The 20,248-nt window shown below is 39.9% G+C and overlaps 1 protein-coding gene across 20 annotated transcripts in view; it reads left to right on the top strand.

Moving 5' to 3' along the window:
* The window catches only part of MACF1 (microtubule actin crosslinking factor 1), a 313,971-nt gene that overhangs the window by 169,957 nt on the left and 123,766 nt on the right, over window positions 1-20,248 (top strand). For all 20 annotated transcript variants that reach the window (XM_064493716.1, XM_064493728.1, XM_064493720.1 and 17 more), the window contains 14 exons: window positions 988-1,142; window positions 4,283-4,409; window positions 4,847-5,030; window positions 5,472-5,641; window positions 8,504-8,682; window positions 9,516-9,654; window positions 10,322-10,515; window positions 11,580-11,742; window positions 12,572-12,655; window positions 15,068-15,175; window positions 15,372-15,470; window positions 17,089-17,241; window positions 17,562-17,650; window positions 20,000-20,135. In XM_064493716.1, the coding sequence (XP_064349786.1) occupies window positions 988-1,142; window positions 4,283-4,409; window positions 4,847-5,030; window positions 5,472-5,641; window positions 8,504-8,682; window positions 9,516-9,654; window positions 10,322-10,515; window positions 11,580-11,742; window positions 12,572-12,655; window positions 15,068-15,175; window positions 15,372-15,470; window positions 17,089-17,241; window positions 17,562-17,650; window positions 20,000-20,135 (1,980 nt within the window). The remainder of the gene's footprint in view (window positions 1-987; window positions 1,143-4,282; window positions 4,410-4,846; window positions 5,031-5,471; window positions 5,642-8,503; window positions 8,683-9,515; window positions 9,655-10,321; window positions 10,516-11,579; window positions 11,743-12,571; window positions 12,656-15,067; window positions 15,176-15,371; window positions 15,471-17,088; window positions 17,242-17,561; window positions 17,651-19,999; window positions 20,136-20,248) is intronic.

Genomic DNA, 20,248 nt, shown 5'->3' with positions numbered 1-20,248 from the left:
TAGCGCCCAGGAGAGATCCTTGACTCCTCCCCTCTTGTCCCCTACAGCTAGGAGGACTATCAAGTCACTACTAGCTTGTAAATAAATATCCCTTCAGTGTACTTCTTTCTGTCCTACCTCAGTTTCTTTCATTTGGATCATTGCGTCAGCCTCCTCATTCAGTGTGTTCTTTATCGTACCACCAGCATGATCTTTAGAAAAAGAAGTCAACTCTTGCTTAAGTCCTACAACAATTCCCCATTTCTGTTTAGAAAGTCTAAATTCCTTAATGTGATCTCTTTACCTCTCTAACCAAGACCTGGTCTTGTCCCTTCCATGCATTCCCTGGTAAATTGCATTTGTCACACAGTGTTGTAACCAAATACCCTATCAGAATATGTGTAATATAGACCATGTTTGTCAGCTTACCATTTTACTGTTTTTATTTCTAGTGGTCTAGCACACTTCCAAGCACCCAGTAGGCTCCATAAATGTTTGTTATACAAAAGAATGAATGAGCTTTCCCTGTACTTTACTGTGGCTCCGTATTTCTGTCTATAAAATAGAGATGATAATGTTGGTTACTTGTCTCCCAAGAGAAAAAATTGATGATTTCAGATGCTTAAACATTTTCAGGAAGAAGGAGGAGGAAGTATCATGAAAGCAAAGTTGTAAATATTCATGTCCCTTAAGTTTTTATCCTAATGATTCTAGATACAGAGAGATTGCTTTTAGAGGTCTTAAAGTCTCCTTATAACTTTCATATACTAAGTTACTTGACATGTAACAAGCATTTAATAAACACTTGCTTCCTTGATTTGATGTCACAGCCTTTCCTGGGTTGTGTATTTATACATTATTTTTTTTTGTCAAATTCAGAAACTCTAAGTAATGGCAGATCTCCAAAATGATTTTCCCTTAAGGATTTCGTGGCCTTGAGGTCAGCACCAGGTAATAATGGGTTGTTGGTTTATCCATTAGCAATAACTTGTAAATTTGTCTCTTCAGATCACTATTTGCAAGAATGATGAGTGTGTATTGGAAGATAATTCACAGCGGACCAAGTGGAAAGTGATCAGCCCCACAGGGAATGAGGCAATGGTGCCATCGGTCTGCTTCCTCATCCCCCCACCCAATAAGGATGCCATTGAGATGGCCAGCAGGTAACTCAGCTCAACTGCCACCGTGTACTGCCACCTCCGCCCTTTGGCTGGGTGAACTGATGGAGGGATGAATCTGCATTTGTGATCTGGAACAGAAGGACCAAGTTTTAAAGATTCTTTTGGGGAAAATCTCCTGTTAGGATATCAAGTCTTGCACTGCTTGCCACATTGTAGATTTTCAATAAATGCCTGTGTTCCATTGAGATATCTCAGTGAGATATTCAGTGATAATTTTTTTTTAAGAATTCTTAGTCATAAACAGTTTACTCTCAGACGTTAATTTTTGAACCGACAGCTGACTTTTCTTCTTTATATTTTATTAAAGTAATATGTGTATGGATTTTTAAAAGATGAGTTATACCCCAAGCTTATAATAAAAACAGGCAACCATCTCCCCTACCCCAGAGTTCTGCTTCCCAGAGTTAACTATTTTCAACTTGTGGAGTGATTTTTCTGGTTTTTAACCAGAAGTGTGATTTTTTCCCCCCTGCTATTTCTTGATTTTTTTTTTTTTCCTTTTGGAAATTATCTATTGACTTCCTTCTCTAGGAAATTAACAGTTAGTTTTATACACACACACCTGCAATATACTTCTCCTTTACCCATCTTCCAAATGTAGTTTTATCATAATTTTTGTTTAAATCGATATTTTATTTGTTGTCTTTACATTAAGTTGTTTACAGCTGAACCATGTAGTACTTAGGCCATTGTAGTAAGCCTTACCCAGGCACGTCTTACCTCTCTGAACTTATCCTCTGCCGCTCTTTTTGCTTGGGCTCAGCTCCAGGGTCTCGAGCACCACAAGCATATTCTTGCCTCAGAGCCTTTATAGTTCCTTTGCTTGCTTCGTATATTAACGTGATTCTGTCCCTCACCTTTTTGTTCCTCTAATCACCTTCATGCACCACAGCCCTGCTCATTGCCTATCACTGTCTGTCTCCTTTACCCATCTTTATTTTCCTCCAGAACATTGAATACTGCCTAGCAGATTATACATTTGTTTATTGCATTTCCCCTCCCATTAGAAGTCCCAGAAGAATAGAGATTTTTGTATATTTTGTTTACCTCTGTATCCTCATCACCTAGAACCATTCCTGACATGTAGTAGGTATTCAATAAATGGTTGTTAAAGGAAAGAATGAATGAGTTCAGTGATTGAGTATATATATATGAACAAATTAATTTTGTTTACTTTCTTGAATAACTTTTTGTTTCTTTAGAGTTGATCATTGTTTTGTTTTTAAGTTTGCTTAGTTGTCTGTTTGCATATTACAAATTTATTCCCAAACTCTCCTACTTTACTGTAAAAGGCTTCTTAATTTGGCCAGTTTAACATAATTTTCATTTTTAGTTTCTTTTGGAAACCTCTCTTCTGGATCATTTTATCTTTCTTTTCCAGTCTGGACCTGCTCTGTAGGCCTGCTTCAGTATTGCTGTTCTGGCATTGTCCTTCATCTTCACCCTCAAGATTCCCTTTACCACTCTTCTGTGTTAGACCCTCTGATTCCTAGTTTCCAAGCCTTATTTATTGGCTTATTCCCTGGTTTGGGAGAGTGCACTCTATAGTAGCTTGCTGAAAAAAAGTGCGTGAGAGGTAAAATTTTTAAGTCCTCTCATATCTGAAGATGTCTTTCTTCTCCCTTCATAATGAATTGGTCAGTTACGGAATTCTTCCAGAAATTCTTTTCACTCTGAACCTTGAAGATACTGTAACACTGTTTTCTAGTTTACAGGGTTTTTGTTGAGAAGTACATACAGTATGACTTTTATTCTTTATTTTTCTTCTTTTTTTTTTAGGTTTATGTAACTGTTAAATTCCCCCTTTGTAGTGAGCCATACTGTGGTTTTGACAAATGCTTAGAATTGTGTGTCCCTCCTCTCCATCATTTTCTGTCGTGATACAGAACAGTGTGACACGTTAACCTTTTTTTTGGAGGCAGGTAATTAGGTTCATTTATTTATTTTTGGAGGAGGTACTGAGAATTGAACCCAGGACCTTGTGCATGCTAGGCATGTGCTCTACCACTTGAGCTATATCCTTCCCTGACACTTTAACCTTTTGAATGAAATCTTTATCTCCTTGAAGATTTTAAACTCCTTCTCTTTGTCTTTAATCTTTGAAGGGGGGGATGCTATGTCTTCAGAAGAGTGAGTCTTTGTGCTAACCCTGAATGCAAACTGGAAACTCATATCTTTCAGATCTGGGAAAAATTTTCTTAGATTAGTTCTTTAATTATTTCTTTTTCTATATTTTTTTCTGCTCTTGCTTTTAAAAACTCCCCTTTGTCAGATATTGGATCTCCTGAACTTATTTCCTCATTTTTCTCTTAATTTCTTTCTGTTTTTTATTTCTTTGTATTTTTATTCTTTTTTGAGATTTCCTGAGCTTTTATTCCAACTTTGCTATCATTTTAGTGGGATTTTTGAAAAATGGAAAGATAAACTAATGGGTTTAATGTCAGTTATTTAACTGACATCCTGGCTTCTCGTTTTCTGTCCTTTCCTTTGTATCTCACATTTCTCAGCTTGAAGAAATTCAAGGTAATGTTGTGTGTGTTGAGTTTTATCTGTGTATCTGAGCTTGTAAGTCACCCAGAAGATGAGGCTGAATTAGGCATGGGATGCTTAAGAAAAAAATCTTCTCAAGCCCTTCATTCTACAGTTTCCTTTTATATGCCAGATGAATTTCTTACATTACTATTAACTTTTAATCATTATGGGAGCTTTGTAAATATATAGAACACAGCCAGGCACTTTTTAAGCATTAATGTTGTCATTTTTCACCAGTTTCAAATGGAGTTATTTTATCTCTAATTTTCTCTATCATTGCTTTCCCTGGATAGTCCTCTCTCTAACGTCTCATAATTGTATTACACTCAGGTAACATTTATGAGATTGCTAAATATGTGCTGACATAATAAATAAATAAATATATAAATATATATATATAAATATATAAATAAATATATATATATTAGTGCAGCAAATTGTTAGGGGATCTCAGTTAATATGGGTCTAAAGATTCTTCTGTTGTTAGTATTTGACTTGTTGCCTCTCTCTGCTCAGCATATAAGCTCAGTTCTGCTTATTCCACTTGAATGTGGAATTCAAGTCTTAGAAAAGCTGTGTGTTGTTCCTAGGGTGGAGCAGTCTTATCAGAAGGTGATGGCCCTTTGGCATCAACTACATGTGAACACCAAAAGCCTTATCTCCTGGAACTACCTGAGGAAGGACCTAGACCTTGTAAAGATCTGGAACCTGGAAAAGGTAATTATGACAGCTTTACCCCAGGTTTGGATCCTCTTGGCAAGATTTTTTCAGAAGAAACTTTTTTCCATTATCATGAGACATCTGCTCACCCAGTTGGTATAAAATGGAGTCAAGGATATTGCTTCAGGGTTACAGGCCTGAGGATCTTAGGAACTAGAAACTTTTGCATGAATATATGTAGTAGGGGAATACTGGTAAATTGACCACCATTAAGGTTTCCATCCAAGAGGGCCCAAAGAGTTCTTCTGAGGTGCTAGTAGTGTTCTCTTTCTTGATATGAATGCTGATTTTGTGGACAAATTCAATTTGTGAAGATTACAGTTATGGTTTGTGCAATGTTTTGTATATATGTCAAACATCAGTCAAAAGGGGAGAGAAAGAGAAAGCATTATGTTCCCATTCCACTGAAATGTCCTCTGGCCTTTTCTCCACAGCTTCGTTCCTCAGCACCAGGGGAGTGCCACCAGGTTATGAAGAACCTGCAGGCCCACTATGAAGACTTTCTGCAGGAGAGCCGTGACTCGGCGCTCTTCTCAGTGGCTGACCGTCTGCGCTTGGAAGAGGAGGTGGAGGCTTGTAAAACCCACTTCCAGCATCTGCTGAAGTCCATAGAGAACGGTGTGTGCCTTGGGAAGAGGAGAGCAGGGGTGGAAGGAGAGCCCTGAAGGGTGCTGCTGGCCCCATCATGTAGGCTAGAGAATACCATCATCACCTTTTTACCATTTGAGTTGCTAAAAAAACTTGAGAAAGAAAAATTTGTAGAGATGAGTTCTCATAATCAGATCATGGAAAAAGAGACCATATTTCAGTTATTATTACTAACTATTCTATCATATTTTCTTGTGGAAATAATACGTTTGGATCCTTAAAGATCAGGATATAATACAGGGAATTTAGGAACAGGCAGAAGGTTCCCCATATAAGGTCTTGCTTTCATTCGTGGAATATCAGGTCTGCTGGAACCAGTCGTGCCCTCTCTGTAAGGGTGAATCTGTTGTTCTCAGGTTTGCTGATCTCTGTTGTGGTGCCTAATGGTCTTCTGTGCTTGTGCATTCACAGAGGACAAAGAGGAAACTGTGGCCAAGATGTACATTTCAGAGCTGAAGAATATCCGGCTGCGCCTGGAGGAGTGTGAACAGAGGCTAATCAGACGACTTCAGTCCCCAGCCAGCTCTAAGGCTGACAGAGATGCCCGGCAGGACAGTGCATTAAGGATCGCAGAGCAAGAGGTAAGCCCTAAGAGCAAGTTGGGTGCTGATTGCAGAGCAAATGCTTTCAGAATGAATTAGAGGGCAAGAGATTATGGATCCTAAGGAATAAGGCAACAGATTGATGGCAGCGATACTCCACAATTCTTCCCTGCAGCCTGCAAATGCCTTTTACCCATGGAGAAGCATGGTTTCAGCTTCCAGGATATTGCTGGCTATTGACTAGTTCCCTACACAGTTGGGATAGCAGACATTGGCAAATTGTTCTAAGTGCTGATTTGGGGCTGCATATTTTAAGACTGCTTAGTAGAGATGTCACTCTCTTCTCTGTCCCTTATATGCATGTGTTATTTTCTATGACATGGTTACTATAAGTCACATGACTCCAAAAACAGTAAGGAAAGACAGATTCTGCTATGGGCTCTCACGCAAATTTTCTCTGTGACTTTGAACAGATGAACTCTCATCCTGAATTTCCTTTCTTATGAAATAGAGATAGTAATATGTGAGTCACAGCAGTGGTTTTGAAAATTAAGTGATATAATACACTTAATGGGCTTCCTGGAAAAGTAAAATGCTATAAAAATGTGCGGTAGTATTCTTAAAGTAAAAGTAGCAAATACTGCTTTGTTAAGTGCTCATGGGCATGCGAAGCGAGTAAGCAAAGTCCTTGCTTTTGGCTTGTAGTGTAATTAAAGATGTATAAAAGGTTAAAGTCACAATTAGAGTCTTCAGTATAAGAGATGTCATTAGATAGTACCTGGTGTACTTCTGGATTTCTAAACAAGCATCGCTGTGGGAATTTAGAGTGTTACTGGGACATTTCTACTTGAGGTGGGACAGGAGGGCTCTGTGAAGAGTGTTAGATTTGATCTGGGGAACTTGAAGGGAATGGAAAGCAATGCCTAATGAGGACAAGTGAGTTTTCTTAAGTTTCTCTGTTGTTTTTAAGCCTGAAGAGGATGAGGAGAGCCCAGGGTAATTTTCTTTGGTCAAGAAGGATCCAAAATGTCTGTGTGAGGCATGTCATATGAACCTGTAATTCTCATATTGAAGCTTTTTCGCTTTTCTGTAGTCATTCAAAATCTATCTGTCCCTGCTAAATAGAACATTTAAGAGATACAGGTTAATACTGAGCTCCACTAAAGGACCTTTTTTTAGAAAAAAAAGTTTTTTTGAAATAGTTTCAGATATACAGAAAAGTTTTTATTCTTATATAGCCTTCACCTAGATTCCACAAATACTAACATTTTTCTACATCAGCTTTATCATTTTCTTTTACATATATATACATAATGATAACCATTTTTTTTTTAATGGTAACTTCCAGACATGATGCTGTTTTACTCCTGTATACTTCAGTGTACATTTCCCAAAACACGACGGGACAGTAAATAAAATCAGGAAGTGAACATTGATATAGTACTGTTATCTAAGACCTTAATTGAAATTTGATCAGTTGACCTAATAAATAAATGCCTTTTTGAATAGTTTCCCGACCCCCATTATCCCCTGCAAAAAGAATATTTTGGTGCAAGATTCAGTACAGTATTCCACATGGCATTTAGTTACTATGTCTCTTTAGACTTTTTAACCTGAAACAACTTCTTGATTGCTCATCTGTCCCGACCTTAACATTTTTGAAGAGTGCAGCCCATTTATTTTGTAGACTATGCCTGTGTGTGTGTTTATCTGAGGCTTCTTCGGGGTTAGATACGGGTTACACATTTTTGGCAGGAAGACTGCAGAAGTGATACTGTGTCCTCGGCGCATCCTATCAGGAGGCATGTGATGCTGATTTGTCCCCTCACTGGTGGTAGCTTTTATCACTTGTTGCTATTTTCCCCATTGTGGTTACTAAGTATCTTGTGAGGAGACACTTTGAGGCTATGTAAATATCCTGTTTCACATCAAACTTTCACCAGCTAGTTATAGCATCTGTTGTTGATGTTTGAGTTAATTATTAGTGTGACTGTTGCCAAAAGGTGATTTTCTAATTCTGACATTCATTTAACGTTTCAAATTTTCCATTCTATCAAAAGGGAAGAGCTTGCCTTCCCTGCTCGCTCCTTTCCTCCTTTGTTATATCAATTTGGGCTTATGGAGTCTTATTTTAATTCAGTGATTTGTAATTTGCTACTATCTTTATTTTGATGTTTGAAATTTCCCAAAGTTAGCCGTCGTTTAAAATGTTCTCATCACTCTTTGAGTGCTTTCTTATTTCTTAAAACAAACAAAACAAGAAATTCTAGGTTCCTCCTGCCTTTACCAGCCCCAGCTCCTGGAATCAGCCTTTTATCCAAGGAGTCCTACTTCCTTTAGGTTCCTTTATTTAGAAACCAAGATCGGGTGCTAAGTGTGCTCATTTTTGTTGGGGTGTCTACTTCTAGGCCTGCTCAGCAGATAGAACATACTCGTAACTACGAATCCGTATGTATTTATCACCATCCAGTTCCAAACCAATAGTACAAGGCTTATTGTAACCTTTTCTCTTTACATATTTGTAACTGTCTTCCCCAAGACTGGAACCTCCTTCACAGTATCCACAATAAATTTACTTATTGCTCAATTCTAACATGTGTAGATAGTGTTTTCAGAACTGGTAACTCATTCTACAACAAGCAAACCTACTAACTAGAGTTTAATGTAATTCTTTTTGTCTTTAGCCTGAAGGTATGTCTATAGTCAGTACTGCTCTCAGAAATTACTGGTGTGTATTCTTTTCTCTGCTTCCCCTTCAGTGCTGTTCCCTAGTTTGCCATCACTCTCCTATATATGGCATTTGGGTTGTTTCCAGTATTATGCTATTACAAACAAAGACTTCTTTCTAACTTCTTTGTTCAATTCTGTCTCTGTTTTTGTTATGTGTCTTGTTCATGACAGCACACCCAGGAGGATTTGCAGCAACTGAGGTCAGACTTGGATGCTGTTTCCATGAAATGTAACAGCTTTCTCCATCAGTCCCCATCTGGTTCGAGTGTTCCAACTCTGCGCTCAGAACTCAATCTGCTGGTGGAGAAAATGGACCATGTATATGGTCTCTCCACTGTCTATTTGAACAAGTGAGTGAGCTGAGGGTTTGGGTCCAGAGGGCAGTGTTTTCCCTTGAGATGAGAAGAGAAAGTGCCTGGGGTGTTTCATGAACTATCCAGGGAGACTGCAGATCTTGAAGAGCTTGTACTCACGAAAAGAGACTTCCAAATAACAGGGAATGTGTTCATTTGGGCTGCAACAAAAAATGTCAGGGATACAGAAGGGAAGTTGATTTACAGTTTTAGGACTACTTTGAACCTCATTTCTATTTGATTAGATACTGCTTTTATAAAAGAAAAAGCGGGGGGGGGGGGGGTGTGGTAGAGCACATGCTCAGAATGCACGAGGTCCTGGGTTCAATCCCCAGCACTGCCATTAAACATAAATAAATAAATAACTCTAATTACTCCCCCCCCCCCCACACACGCACCAAGAAAAATAAATAAAAAAATAAAAGAAAAAGGGACACTAAAGAATAAAAAGAAAAATTTTCAACTAAACTAAGTATTCGTCTTTGAAGGTCTTCCCTTCCCCACCTATCCCCAATCCATGACCTTGAGGAGAAAGGTCTTAGAGCCTTCATAGTATTGAGTGGGTTTCTGGCCTCATGCCTTTTCTCCCATGTGCCCCCGTTTGTGTGTGTGTGTGTGTGTGTGTCCCAGTGCCACACAGAACTTTATTTTTAATTGGCTTAAATTGGCAGCACATTTATCATGCTTCCTTGTTTTTATGAAACCCTGTTTCACCCTGCTATCATCTAGTAATGGTAAAATTGATTTTGGCAGTTATGTTTTGTGAACCTCTCTATAGTGCTCCAGCCCTTAAAATGCATGTGTTAATGGAAGTGATTTTATCCTCACAGGCTGAAGACAATCGATGTTATTGTGCGTGGCATCCAGGATGCTGAACTCTTAGTCAAAGGTTATGAAATCAAGCTGAGTCAAGAAGAAGCAGTACCAGCGGATCTCTCAGCTCTGGAGTCGCATCGGTCCACATTGCAGGTTTGTTGCTCTGGGTTTCCTTGGAGGGTGACTTAACATATCCGTTGCTTTGGGTTAGCAGAGAAATGCAGTTTTGGATGGCATGACGCTGAGTTAAGTTTGCATTTGAATTCAGCAGAATATCATGTAATATATTGTAATGTGGATCCAAAGAAGAAAAGGTTGAGAAATAATGTTGAGCTAGAAAGAGGGATAAGGACTATGCTTTTCTACTTATTTTTTCCCACTTCTCCCTAGTAAGATCATAGTTTAATTGGATACAGTCAATGGTTATGCTATAACAGCTTATCTGTTATCTCCTTTGATTCTCACAAGCAACTGTGGGAGAGGTAGAATGGGGAAGGGATTTTTCTCTCTATTTACAGATGAGGAAAGCAAGATTCACGTTGCCGAGTGACTCCTCATGGTTTCCTGGCTTATAAGCAGTGGAGCCAGGTTTCAAACACAAGCTCTTTGCACATTTGTGTGTACTGTGCTGCCTGCGCTTGGCTGCCCAGTGTGCATGAGGACTTTGGAGGCATTTCCAGTGCACACAGTATAGGGTCTAACTTCTGAATCACAGATAGAAGGTGGAGCCCGCTGTAGACAGTGTCCTTGTTTCCAAACTTAGTCTGAGTCCTTTGTAGCTGAAATGTGTTTAACCTGTTGCTGTGCTTCTATTTTACAGCATTGGCTTGGTGATGCAAAGGACAAGAATTCAGTGTTTTCAGTCCTGGAGGAGGAAATTGCCAAGGCCAAGGTAGTGGCAGAGCAGCTGAGTCGTCTGACCCCAGAGCGAAACCTGGATTTGGAGCGCTGTCAGGAGAAAGGCTCCCAGCTGCAGGAGCGTTGGCACCGGGTCATTGCCCAGCTTGAGACCCGGTGAGTGGTGGCCCCACTCTTTTCTCCTATTAGGATTCAGGAACTAAGGTTTTAAACAAAAATGGAGTTGTTCCTGTGTATCCTTGTTTAAAGGCAAAAATTGATAGGGAGGGGTAGAAATTAAGTGACAGCATATATTCTACACAAGATAGGTGACAGGAAGTTGGGACCACCCTGGAGCAGTCCTGAGGCTTGCTGCTGGGTCGCAGTGATGGTCCTATTAGCAGCGCCTCTCCTGCGTCCCAGGTCTTAACCAGTTAAGCTGTGGTGACAATGGGGTCTTAGAATATAGACTGGAAAAGTGGCCTAGTGATCTTTTTTCAAGGACAAAACCTGAGGTCTAGCTCTTGTTTTATTAGCTTTGAATCCAAGTATGAGTCAGTATTTATAGTGGGACTTTGCAGAATTTTTTGCTTCCTTTTCATTTGCTAATTTAGTGGCTTCTATCTGTTACTTAAAGTTTGCTTCTGGTGACTAATTTGAATAGGAAATACCTATATGAGGCTAGGCTGGTTAGGAAAATATACAGGAAGAGGGGTTATAGAGACTCAGGTTTTGGATTGATTCTCTGTGATTGAATTATTATCCCAAGGCTACTTAGACTAACAGCAGTGGTATAGAAGCTGTTACTGGAATTAACAGTCAATAACTACTATTTTCACCCACTCTACTCCTACTTTTCGCCCCAAGAAATACAGTGGTTTATAAATCGTAGCTGGGGTACTCTGACAGGTACTCTGTCCTCAGAGGGCAGAAGGGTATAGGCAGTTCTACTGTATTGGAAACCTGGTAATGCTTGGCAACATGGGTGAAAATTTTGACAAGGATTATCATGAGATGCCAGCTCCCAAAGCAGTTTCCAGGCCTAGGAGGGCATGACTTGTTTCTACTCGCTTTTTAACCCCATAAGGGTACTAGCTACATGCATAGCTTCCACTCAGTGTTGCATTGCTGTTCCCCCCAAATAGAGGTGTATGTTCTGTCGTCAGGCCCAACTGGAGCCTCATTTATTTAATTGTATTTATACCAAGATCTCTGATAGCAATTTCCCTTTGCTTCTCCAGCCAATCTGAGCTAGAAAGTATCCAGGAAATTCTGGGAGATTACAGAGCCTGCCACGGAACTCTCATCAAATGGATTGAGGAAACCACTGCCCAGCAGGAAATGATGAAGCCAGGTCAGGCTGAGGATAGCAGAGTGCTGTCAGAGCAGCTCAGCCAGCAGACGGTAGGTGCGGCCGTAGCATGGTGGAAGTTGGGGGGGGTGGGGGGGTAGCTCACCATAAAAGAGGATGTGCCAGCAATTAGCTTCCCCCAAATATTAAGACATTCTGAGTACCGTCTTCTGAAAAGGGTTCAAGCAGGATGGTCTCAAGATACTGGTTTTGCATTTAGGCCAGATGACCTGTAAGTTCCCTTCCAATCTTGAGTTTCTGTGGATATATACTGAAATCACTAGATGGACAGAGTAAAATTACCTTGCTTTATTTTGTTTCCTGGTGGTACATTTTATTTTACTAGAATTAGAATATGGGAACGAAAACCCAGGGAAAGCTGTGAGTGGAAGAAAATTATTTCATTCAAAGCAGTTAATATTTGTTGGCCTTCAGGGTTTTTTTGTTTGTTTTGTTTAGCGTTTAGGTTAACTATATGAAGTCTGGATTAGATTGCCTGAATTCCAATCCTGGCTCCCTATCTTACTATAAGACCTTAAAATAGACATAGTGCGTAATTTAGTCAAACGACCTCATAAGATTATTGTAGTTAGGATTAAATGAAGTAATACATGTAAAATACTTAGAACAGTGGTTTTCACCAGACTAGAAGCATCAGTATCACTTGGGAACACGTTAGAAACGCAAGTTCTCAGATTTGAACCCAAACCTATCAAATTAGACACTCTGGAGGTGAGGCCCAGTAATCTGTGTTTAATCCAGTGTTCAAGGTGGTTCTGATGCAGCAAAGGTTTGAAAACCACTGCCTTTGAACATAGTAGATGCTCAGCTATTTCAGTGGTGATGATGAAAATAATAAGGTTGTGATATTTTGGTTCCTAGGAGCTGTTTGCAGAAATTGAGAGAAATCAGACAAAACTGGACCAGTGTCAAAAATTTTCCCAGCAATACTCCACTACTGTAAAGGTAACGCTGCCATGTCCCCAAAGGAACATAAACAGTCTCCCACTTAGGAAGATCCCCATGTCCCCGTAGGTTTTGTTCCTGGACAAGTAAGCAGAGCTCTTCTGCCCCATCCTTAAGTTAATGCAGATGTGTGCTTCTTGTGGCCACACGTTTGGGGATGCTCCGTGAGGTACTAGACATCAGCTGAGATTCAAGGAGTCTCTATTTGGATAACCCACTGGCCTCTTAAACTTACCATGTGAAAAAATTGAATGTTTGGGTTTTCTTCTCAAATATGCTTCTCACTGTCTTGCATATCTCAGGAAATGGTGTCACCATTTTCCTAGTTACTGAGGCACAAACCCAAGAGTCATCCTTAACTCTTCCCTTTGCCTTAAACTAAACAGTCTGAACAAATTGGCTCCATCTTCCAGTATGTCCCAAATCTGATACCCCTCATTGCCCTGTCTCCCCGACTTCCCTGGTTCACATCTAAGACTCTTCCGTATGCTACTCCAGTATCTCTGAGCTGATCTCTTGCTTCTGCTCCTGCCTGCACAGGCTATTTTCCCACACAGTAGCCAGACTGACTTTTTTTTAGAACATACTGCACATCATGAAACCTCAGACACCATCAATTATAAGCCACATTATTTTATGTACTACCAAAAAGGGAGAAACTGCACCAATTATGCAAATGCTATGTAAAGCATATTCCAATTTTAGAGATACTAAAATGTGGGGGAAATGTGTACCTTACGCATTTGAAATATGTAAATTGGATCGTATCACTCTCCTACTTAGAACTGTCCAATGGCTTCATATTGTACTCCAAGAAAATTCTAAATCCTTATATGATTGCTGAGGCTGTGCATGATCTGGCTCCCCCTCCTCCCTATTTCTCTGATAATGTCCTTAAATAAAATTGACCTGAGATTATTGTATATTTTTTGTTTTTCATGTGCCTTCCCACTAGAATGTAAGTTCCAGAGCAGCCAGGTTTTTTCTGACTTGTTCCCCATTACGTGTATAGCACTCAGAACAATGATGAGTTCATAAAAGATGCTTGACAAATAGTTTTTGAATGAGTGCATTTCTTTAGTTAACAGCAGAAGACTTGGCATCACAAAGAGTTGAGCTCAAATCCTAGCTTCATCATTTTCCAGACTTAAGACTTTGAGCAGGCAGTTAGCCCCTGTGAGTTTCTGTTGCTATAGCTACAAAATGTGAACAGCAACTACCTCACCGAGGGACAGCAAAAATTAAATGGGATAATGTATACTTAGGACAGTACCTCAGGCTTAAAATACATTTAGTAAATGTTAGCACGTGCTTTTATTATTATTACTATTTAATTATCACTACTACTTTTTTTTTTTTTAACAGACTGCTTAAGGAACTCATTCGGTGTTTTCCTCCTACCTAGAATTTTCTAAGTTGTCAACAGAAAGCGGGACATTTTAGGCAAAAGGAACTGCATGTTCAGAGGCACAAGGAATAAAATACAATGATTATATGAGGACATAGCAGATATTCTGGTATAGTTAGAAGCTGTATGATACATGAGAAACAGATTGTGGAAAATAAGAGGGAAGGTTGGGGCCAACCTATGAAAGGTCTGTTCAGTTTGTCTTTACTGTCTCTTCTTGCTCCTCAAACTGTGGTCTTTGAACCAGGAACATTGGCATCACCTGGGAACTAGGCAGGAATGCAGGATCTTCAGCCTGCAGAACTGAGATCTGCATTTTAACAACAAGACCCGGGTGCCTATTGATATTTGAGAAGCTTTGCTCTAGGTCATTGAAAACTTTCAGAGGAACGAAGTGGTCACCTTTTGTCTTAGAAAAGTTAGTTGAGTAGCAGAACAGAAAATAAATTGGAGGTGAGACTCTAAGCAGGAGGGTAAGTAAGAGGCTATTGCACTGTCATGTGAGAGATGAAGAGGGCCTGGACCAGGGAAGCACTCTCAGGGTTGCAGAGAAAGGGACAGGATAGCATGGCGAAAGGATAGGGTCAGCAAACAACAAACTGCAGACTCGGAAGTTAGCAAACTGTGACCCACAGGCTAAATCCAGCCTGCACACCTGTTTTATATGCCAATGAGAAACAGCTCTAAAAAAAATCAAAAGAAGAATAATACCTCACGACGTGTGAAAATTATATGAACTTTAGCTTTCAGAGTCTGTGAGTCAGGTTTTATCATAACACAGCTGTGCTCTTTCATTCACTCACGGCCCGTGGCTGCTCCACGTGCAGTGGCCGAGATGAGTAGCCGTGACCAAGGCAGTGCAGCCCTTTTTGGGAAAGTGTTCTATCCTCTATTCTAAAGGATTGCCAAAATGCCTTTCATCAGTGAAATGCCATGATGCCACTGCGCAATGTGTGTGAGCTATCAACCCTGTGTAAATGTGGTCAAATGTCTTCCTCCCCCAGGACTATGAATTGCAACTGATGACATATAAGGCCTTCGTGGAATCACAGCAGAAATCCCCTGGCAAGCGCCGTCGCATGCTTTCCTCCTCAGATGCCATCACACAAGAGGTGAAGGGGTGGGGAAAGGACACATGCCGCTGTCACTCCCTCAAGGAGAGTCACTCATCGGGGCCTTAGAGTTCGTTTTAGGGCTCACCTTACTGTGCAGCGTGTGACTTCATGAAAACTTACTGTCAGCTATTTAGATTGACTTTTCTGACCAGGTAACTTAGCTAAATTTTTTTTTTTTTTTTTTGAACCATAGTTCATGGACTTAAGGACTCGCTACACAGCATTGGTGACCTTAACAACTCAGCACGTGAAATACATCAGTGATGCACTCCGGCGGCTGGAGGAGGAGGAGGTGAGGACAGCTGGGTCCTGAATCATCTTGAAAGTAGAATAAAAAAGTCTGTGCCTTCTATCGAGAGTTTCCGTGCATGCACAGCGAGGTCTGTCATTTACAGCGGTCGTGTTCCGACGTTGCTGTGCACACGGCATCAGCGAACACTGAGCTCTTGCCCTTGTAGGGAGAAGAGGGCTAGGTTCCTGCCAGCCTCTGGTCACAACAGTCTTGTCAACATAAAGCACAACCTGATTTTACATGTGTTTTTGTTTAAAAACACCTTATTTAATATGTCTTGTTGATTCACTAACATTGAGTTCACGGCCAAGAGCAGTATAACTCCTGAAAAGAGCTTATTAAACACGTATTAGGCACATCACAGCCTTCCAGCGCTTAGGACACAAGAGCACTTCAGCACCACACTTGGGCCCATCTTAAACAGTGAAATCACTAACAGAAAGCCAAACATATGAAAAACACGGCACTGAAAAGACTGTGGGAAGGACACTTACTGACACTAAAAGAGCTGGAACGAGAAGGCAGGTTATCACCTTGTTCTACCTCAGATGGAAGCATTTGGCGGCTAAGTTTTTTTGCCACTCTGTGCATGTCTGGGGATTACTGTGAAAATACTGCAAGTATTGATTCTAAGGTTACAAATAAAGTTTAACGAGTAGATAAATCCACAAATATGGAATCTGTGAACAATGAGTCTTGACTGTCTCGTGTCCATCACTCCCATGTCCAAGTATCTTTATTATAGAAATGTTATAAGTATGAAGAAAGGAATGTGAACACAGATCCTTAATTTGTTAAAGGGACATATTGGAAACATCTAAATTCCATATGCTGGAATGCTACAAAGCTATTAAACATAATGAAATAGATTTAAATGAACTGACATGGAAAGATATTTATAATATATTATTTGAGAGAAAAAGCAAGTTAGAATACTATGTATAATTATGATTTCAGTAAAAAAGAATGATAAACTGTACCACAAAGACACAATATGAGCATACAACAAGTTTATAAATATACCAAATTTCTGGGGAAATGAGATTAAAGGGACATATATTAGGCGTTTCAGATTGTTTAAATTTGTTGTAATGCATATGCAGTATTTTTGTAATTATAAAATTCTTCTATGGCTTTGCAAAGTAAGTTTCCACATAGTTAGCAACTCATCTGAAAGAAATGCTGTTGGAAACATTAACCCATACCAACTTCTGCCTATGTAAATTAGCAGACTTCCTTTATATCAGTACCTACCTCATTTAATCTCTGTAGATGCCAATCTCTTCACCTGTAAATCTAAGAATTATGAAAATAAGTTAAGATGCTGTGTGTGAAGGGCTTTTTAAATGCAGTAAATAATTATTAAAGGCCCATCATATATGCAAACAGTGTGCTTTTTTAGAAAAGTGCTAACCCAGATATAGTGAATTTAGCTATTAGTATCACACAGGCACTGAGGAGCAATGTTGTAGGCTGAGTGAATTATATATTTAACTTGGGGTTATTTTAGCTGCCTGCTGATTTAGGTAACTTTCATGTGTCTATTTTAGGAACTCTGAAGTCAGGCTGGTCTAATAAGACATTGACCAAGATACTGATTTTCTATTTTCTTTTCTAGAAAGTGGTAGAAGAGGAAAAACAGGAACATGTGGAGAAGGTTAAAGAACTTCTGGGCTGGGTGTCTACCCTAGCAAAGAATACACAAAGCAAAGCTACCTCACCCCAGACCAAAGAATCAACAGACATTGAGAAAGCTATTTTAGAACAGCAGGTGAGTAGAAGCTCCATCCGTCACTTCCTAGGTAGAGTGATACGGGATTGCTCATTAGGTGGAATAATAGCAGTCACACACGGGCCACCCAGGAACAACTGTCATCTCAGTAAATGTTAGCTTCCAGGACTTAAAGATTAACTTAAGAAGTCATCCTATTTGCATATCTACTTTTTAAATCACTATATATAGTTCATTGGTAATAATAATCTGTCCTAAGCTAGATTTTTCCTTAGGATTTTTAAAAAGTTATTTCAAATAATTTTTGATTCTTGAATTTCTTCAGTTCTGAGCTTTTTCTGTTTGCTTCTGCTACATAGGTTCTGGCAGAGGAGCTGACAACCAAAAGGGAACAAGTCTCTGAGGCTGTTAAAACTTCACAGATCTTCTTGGCCAAGCATGGTCATAAGTGAGTATTAAATGAGAGATTATGGCACATACAAGGGACTGGATCTACCTGGCTAAAACTTAGGGTCATGATGAGAATTCATGGGTAAGAGCCAAATTATGAAGAGCTTTGTAGTTCATGCTGAGAAGTTTGCATTTTGCCCATAGGCTGTGGGGAGGGATTTTAATCATGACTGGATTCTGTTGATAAAGATTTCTAGAACAGTTTTATAGGGAATGGATAGACATAGAGGAAGAGCCTGAGAGACCAGTTAAGAGGCTGTTCCAATAATATAGGCAAGAAATGATGAGAGATGGAGAGGGGACAGAGACTCAGAAGATATTAAGGAGGAATATTAACCCTTACAGGGTTTGGTGACAGTTGAAATGATCAGATAAAACTCCCAGGTTTCTGGCTTAGGCCACTGGGTATTTGGTGATACCACTGACCAAGATAGGGAATACATGAGAAGGTGTGGACTGAGGGAGAAGAAGGCAGCTTTTGTTTCAGACATTATGAATGTGAAGGAGCCACAGGACATCAGAGCATAAGTCTCTAGTATGTATTTGGAGGTGCCGAATACATATTTTATGCCTTACATAGTTCCACTAAAGTTGTCCAGTGGGACACTGGATGTGTAAATTTAGAATTAATGAGTGAAGTCTAAAGTGATGGAGATTTGAGTCATCAGCATAGTAGAACCATGGATGGATTAGCTTACAAGGGCTCACAGGCTTCTTGACGTATAAAGGAAACCTTAGAGAAGTAAAAGGAAGTTATAAGTGATACCTCAGAACCCAAGAGAGAAGAGAGTTCCAAAAAGAAGGAAGTGGTAAAAAGTCAAGAAAGTTTAAGACAGGCTATTAAATTTGACAAGCTGGAAGTTTTTGATGACTCTGGTGAAAAGTTGGGGGATGACGTCAGGTTGAGAAGAATGGGGAGCACCTGAGGTGAGGAAGGTAGTGATAGTGAACTTAGACGGCTCTTCCCAGGCACTTGGCCATGGGAAGGAGAGAGATACTACAGTAAACACTCAGAGCAGAATTTAGGATCAGTAGAGGGTTTGTTTTTTAAAAAGATCAGAGGGACTTAATGGTGTTTATGAACTGAGTCTCAAGGATCAAAAGGGGAGAGTTTGAAGCAATAGGAGAAGTGTCCCAGAGGATGTAGGAGAGGATAAAAGTCGTCAGTGGGTAGAAAGTACAACCTTCAACAGGAGTTGAGACAGCTTTTCCTCTGAGATCTGAAGAAAAGGAGATTAGGATAAGTCAATATGCCAGACATGAGGTCAGAAAGTGAGAGAATTTGTGCCCAGTGGTCTGTATTTTCTCTTTCAAATAGGCAGAGAGGATGTTTGCTGAAAGTTAGAGTGGTGCTGAAGGGAAAGAAAGAGGGAGCCTCCAGGAGGATTGTCAGGAAGCACTGAAGTCCAGTAGGGGTTGGAAACCAGGGAGATCTCTTCCACGTGGTTTTGAAATCCCCTCCCTAGATATACTTAGTCTGCATATGGGTACAGAGAAGTCCTCTGGCTTGATTGATCAGGGGTTAGAGTCTTACTAGATTAGTAAGGAGAGAGTACAAAAATAATAGTGAGGAACTAACTGAGATGATGGACTGTGGGGTCAGGACTCTATAAAGAGAAGAAACTAAAGATAATAGGACTGATGGGTTCAGAGAAAATGGAGGAGTCCAGGAAGGTTTGGAGAATCTCAGTAAGTTGATGGATACAATTAAGCTTCAAAAACACAATGTAGAATGAGAAAAGGAAATTCTCCAAAATTCACCGGATTCAAGATAGTGCTTACCTCTGGGGAGAGAGGGATAGGAACGGGGTTGTTGACAAATACACGCTGGACTTTAATTCTGTCTGTAATGTCTTATTTCTAAGAAAAGAATCTAAAGAAAATCTCATAAAATACTAAAATTTGGTAAAGTTGGATAGTTGGGTAATGGGTAAATGAGAGTTTGTTATAGGATTATAATCAGATAGTAGATTCTTGAAGTTTAAAATTTCAGAAGTAGAATAATTTCAGACGAGGGTAGCACCTAAGTCTGCCGTGTGTGGGTGAGGCTGAAGTGGAGCCGAGACTACTTGGATTGAGAAGGTCACAGGATTTCAAGCATAGGGTGTTAGATAATTGGTGACATGAGCATTGACATCACCAAGAATTATGGTTTGAGGTAGACCAGAAAACAATGAGCTGGATGCCAAAGTGTCCAATGAGTGTGGAAGACTGACCAGATGATCCATAGTGAGCAGTGATAAATAACAATACTGTCCAAGGTGGGGAAGTCATGCTTTTTAAAGCAATAGAGGAGAATGTGGGGAAAGGTTTTTCTCTAAAAGAGCTTTAATGCTTCATCTTCTAGGCTGTCAGAAAAGGAGAAGGAACAGATATCCGAGCAACTGAATGCCCTGAATAAGGCTTACCATGACCTTTGTGACGGTTCAGCAAACCAGCTTCAGCAACTTCAGAGCCAGTTGGCCCAGCAGACAGAACAAAAGGTACTTGTAGTTTTTCTCTCCCAATGTTGGGAGGGTAAATTCTGAACAATATGAAGGCAGCTTTGCTGATTGAGAGTCACGATCACTAGCTTTCCATGACCAGTGTGATTTAG

This window comes from Camelus dromedarius, chromosome 14 (genome assembly GCF_036321535.1).
Source record: "Camelus dromedarius isolate mCamDro1 chromosome 14, mCamDro1.pat, whole genome shotgun sequence".
NCBI classification, from domain to species: domain Eukaryota; kingdom Metazoa; phylum Chordata; class Mammalia; order Artiodactyla; family Camelidae; genus Camelus; species Camelus dromedarius.
This window is presented reverse-complemented; position numbering and strand designations above follow the sequence as displayed.